The sequence below is a fragment of the Dipodomys ordii genome, unplaced genomic scaffold, assembly GCF_000151885.1.
Source record: "Dipodomys ordii isolate 6190 unplaced genomic scaffold, Dord_2.0 Scaffold105, whole genome shotgun sequence".
Taxonomy (NCBI): domain Eukaryota; kingdom Metazoa; phylum Chordata; class Mammalia; order Rodentia; family Heteromyidae; genus Dipodomys; species Dipodomys ordii.
The window spans coordinates 2,945,818-2,950,045 of NW_012267321.1; the positions used below are offsets into that span (position 1 = coordinate 2,945,818).

General features: G+C 45.7%; 1 protein-coding gene across 1 annotated transcript; it reads left to right on the forward strand.

Moving 5' to 3' along the window:
• The first annotated feature begins 2,388 nt into the window (after positions 1-2,388).
• Positions 2,389-3,004, forward strand: LOC105994214 (vomeronasal type-1 receptor 4-like). The gene is made up of 3 exons (XM_013027629.1): positions 2,389-2,472; positions 2,629-2,681; positions 2,731-3,004. Exons 1-3 carry the CDS (start codon positions 2,389-2,391, stop codon positions 3,002-3,004), a joined length of 411 nt encoding a protein of 136 aa, XP_012883083.1.
• The last annotated feature ends 1,224 nt before the right edge of the window (positions 3,005-4,228 follow it).

Genomic DNA, 4,228 nt, shown 5'->3' on the forward strand with positions numbered 1-4,228 from the left:
GGGGGGAGGTTGGGGAGGGATGTGAAGGGTAAGCAAAAGGAGGAGGCTGCAATGCTTGGTAAGAAATGTACACATTATCCTGCCCATGTAATTGTAACCCCTCTGTACAGTATGTTCACAAATAAAATTAAAAAAAGAAAAGAAAAGAAAAATTAGGGAAAATTAGGGGAAAAAATTAGGGAAAGAAATTCCTGTACAGAAATGTGTCATTCTATTTCCTTTCTTTCTTTCTTTGTTGCCAGTCCAGGGGTTTGAACTGTGGGACTGGGTGATGTTGCTGGGCTCTTTTATTCCAGACTGGACTCCACCACTAGAGAGTGTAGATAAGAACTAGAGCTAAGAATCTCATCTGCTTTCTTCATCAGGCTGGCTTTGAACCTTGATTCTCTGATATCAGGCTCCTGAGATTGCATTACTACAGTGTTCCATTTTTCTTTTCTAACAGCATATATGATGATAAAACAAAAGCAGACTGAAATGAGGAGGGCTGGGAAGGTGGCTCAGTGGTAGAGTGCTTGCCTAGCATGCAAGCAGCACTGGGTTCAATTCCTCAGCAGCACTTACATAGGAAATCCAGAAGTGGTTCTGTGGCGCCAATGGTAGAGTGCTAGCCTTGAGCAAAAGAAGGTCAGAAATAGTGCCCAAGACCTAAGTTCATGTCTCAGAACTGGAAAAAAAAAGAGAAGGGGCACTTTGGGTAAGAAACTTTGGGGACACCTGGCTTACACATCGCTGAGGTTGTTTACAGACAGTCATCACAAGTTGGGCCTCAGTGTCTCCTGCTGACTACTGGGATCCAGGAGAGGTAAGCGATTGCACCACTCCCCTGCCCCAATGGAGAAGCACCCACGAGAAAGTGAAAGTGTCTTGACAATTGTCACATGGGGGAAAAGAAAAAGTTTACTGGGAACTTGGCTTGCCACCCCAGGTGAAGGGAAAATCACCACTCCCGTGGGAGACGACCTCACCTGCTGCCCTCCTGGACCCCTATCTAAGGAGCCCTCTGCAGCTCTGAAGTGCCCATGTGCATCTCAGAAACGACCCACCCTACCACACACATCCTGAGAGAAGAGGAGAGAGGTGCAGCCTGCAGAAGAGACCCCAGGTTCCATACTCAGGGTAAAGGATCACCTTAGGAGCAGGAATTCTGGATTGAACCTGGATGCATGACAAAGCCACAGGGAAGGATAAGAATGAGCTAGGACAGTGAAAAAACTGGGGTTCTAGGCCCTCCACCCCCAAGCCCTGTTGGTTCCTCACTTCCTCTTCCTCACAGAGTCTGTCTTGGTTTATGACAAGTGAGGAGGAATCCTGATTGTCCAGGGTCTGGGGACGATGTGTTCACAACAGCACTCTAGAATGGCATTTGAACCTAAAATTGCCCCCTCTCTTTCTCTGTCATCCACCTCCTCCTTCACCCGCACCATGCCCATCACAGACCTGGTTCATCTTCCTGGTATTTCTTCTGTGAAATGTGGGCTCCGTGTTAAGGAAAGGGAGACATTTGGTACCCACTCCCCAGCCAGCATATTGAGGAATAAGTGCATGTGACCCCGGGAATGTGTTAAGCATGTTTCAAATTTTTTTCTTTAGTCAGTTAGGGAGCTAGAACCCGAGGCTTGCCCATATTCCTTCAGCCCTTTTTGCTCAACTCTAGAGCTCTACCACTTTGTGCCACAGGTCTTCCTCCTCTTTGCTGGTGCTTAAGTGGAGAATAGTCACAGACTTTCCTTTTCTGGGCTGGCTTTGAATTGGGAATCCCAGGTCTCAGCACTGAGTAACTAGGAATACAGTCTTGAGCCACTAGGACCTTGCTTGTTTAGAATCTTAGATCTGATTCTACAGAGGAGAAATGCAGCCTCTTTCATCTCAGAACCTGACTCACCTTCCCTTAATGCCATTTCTCCAGCTTCACCATTTCCCTGAACATGTTATCTTCCTCTTCCCGATGGATGAATAGAATTGGATTTTTCCTAATACATGAGATACATTAGGACAGTATTTCTGGTGGTCTAAATGCTGGATGGAGAATGTTGAGTTCTCTTGGCACCATGCTGGCCTCAGTTTCCAATCCAGAGCCTCCTGATGAGACTCAAGGAACAGAGAGGATGGGAGATGCCCATGTGTCTATTGGGGGTGATCCTCTTAGCCCAGACTGTGGTTGGGTTTGTGGGTAATTTGTCTCTTCTCTCCCATTATCTATTCCTTTCCTGCATGGGGAACAGGATGAGAGCCACAGACTTGATTCTTAGGCACTTAATTGTGGCCAACTTCCTAAGTCTTCTGTGTAGGGGTGTTCCCCAAACCATGGTGGCTTGGGGCTGGAGAATTTTCTTCAATGGTGTGGAGTGCTAAATGGTCTTCTATGTTCACTGAGTGTGCAGGGGGATGTCGATCAGTAGTACTTGCTACCTGAACCTCTTCCGTGCTATCAGCATCAGCCAGGGGGACTCCAAGTGGGCAGTGCTGAAGGCGAGAGCCCACAAGCACATTCTCTCAAATGTCTATCTCAGCTGATGGGTCTTCCTGTTGTTGAGCATTGTTTTCCTCATGTTCATGAAAGGACCCAAAGAACATGACAACATTACGAGCTTAAAGGCCTATGGATATTGTTCTTCTATGCGTCAGGACCCAGCTGCTAATGTGCTGTACGTGGCCATGCTCTCGGTGCCTGATGTTCTGTGTCTGGGGCTCATGCTCTGTGCCAGCACCTCCATGCTCTTCGTAAAGACACAAACAGAGTATGCGACACATCCAGAGAATCAGCATCTCTATCAGAGCCTCTCTCGAGTCTAGAGCCACCACCATCATCCTCCTCCTGATGAGCACCTTTGTCTCTTTTTATACCGTGTCCTGCATCTGTCAGAATTGCTTGTCTGTGATTTACAAGCCCAGCCCTGTGCTGCACCATATGTCGGCATTTGCTTTGGGCAATTTCCCAGCGCTCAGCCCTTTCCTGCTCATGAGCAGACACTCTACTCCCTGCAGCCTCCTCTTCAACTGAACAAAGAAGAAAGTGGTCCTCCCCTGAGGACCACCAAGCTTGCATCTCTGCTGAACTTTGCTTGGCCATTCAGCAATCTCCACACCTAGATAAAAGTCATCTGCTGAGAGATAGAGGTGTGCACAAATGTCCACACCTGCACATTTGTGTGCTATATATCTGTGTGTGTGTTCATCTGTCTCTATTTTGCTGGCCCACAAAATTATATGAAAGTGGAAGTATTATATTTTGAAATAACGCTTATTAGATCATGTCAACTTCTTCCAACGAATCTGCCCCATTACATGTTGGTGGTGTCAAGTTTAAGATAAACTGGTTAAACTCACCTAACATGTTTTCCTAATTCTATTGTGAGTCTTTTTTCTTTCTTTAATAGTTCCCTATGCAATGAAGCAAATCATTCTTAAAGCCCTTTCTGTTCTGGAAAAGAAAGTAGTTGGAAAGAAAATAGCAGCTGGGTGGTGGTGGATGATGGCTGTGTTCTGATTTCCTGAGGAGGCGGAATCTAAGGAACACAGTTCAAAGCCAGTCTAGGCAAAAAACTCTGAGATTCTCAGAAAAAAAAGGTGGAGGTGGTGTTCTGGCTGAAGTGATAGAATGCTACATTTAAACAAAATCGTCCCAGGGATTGAAGAGAGGCCAGAGTTCAAGCCCCACAATTGGCACAAAGAAGGAAAAAGAGAATGAGGGACACATAGACAGAGACAAACAGAGGAGAGAGAGGGAAAGACAGCAAAGAAGTAAGGAAGGAAGAATGAAACAAAGGAAGGTAGGTAGGAAGGAAGGAAAGAAGGAAGAAGGAGAAGGAAGCAAAGAGGAAAGAAGGAAGGAAAGATGAAAGACAGGAAGGAAGCAAGGAAGGAAGGAAGGAAGAAAAGAAGGAAGTCCTGCTGGTGTAGCACTGACCACAAACATCAAGACTCCTTCCTGACAGTTACTCCCTTAGTCTTCTTCGTGCTTATTTCTTATACATAATTTATTTTCACAACTGTTTCTATTCCTTGGCAGTCTATGTTACATATCTCTAGACTCTCTGCTAATTCAACAAGGACATTAAGTGTACTTTTGAAAAGCACATTTTTTAATGTAAAGTTATTTTTGCAACACAAAGACTCCTTGAGAAAGTCCCTTGCTTGGATATTGTGACATTTCCTGCAGTGTTCCTCATGTCCCTTGTTATGAGGTCACCTTACCACAGCCTCTGGGGTGCAGGTTAGGGCTGCT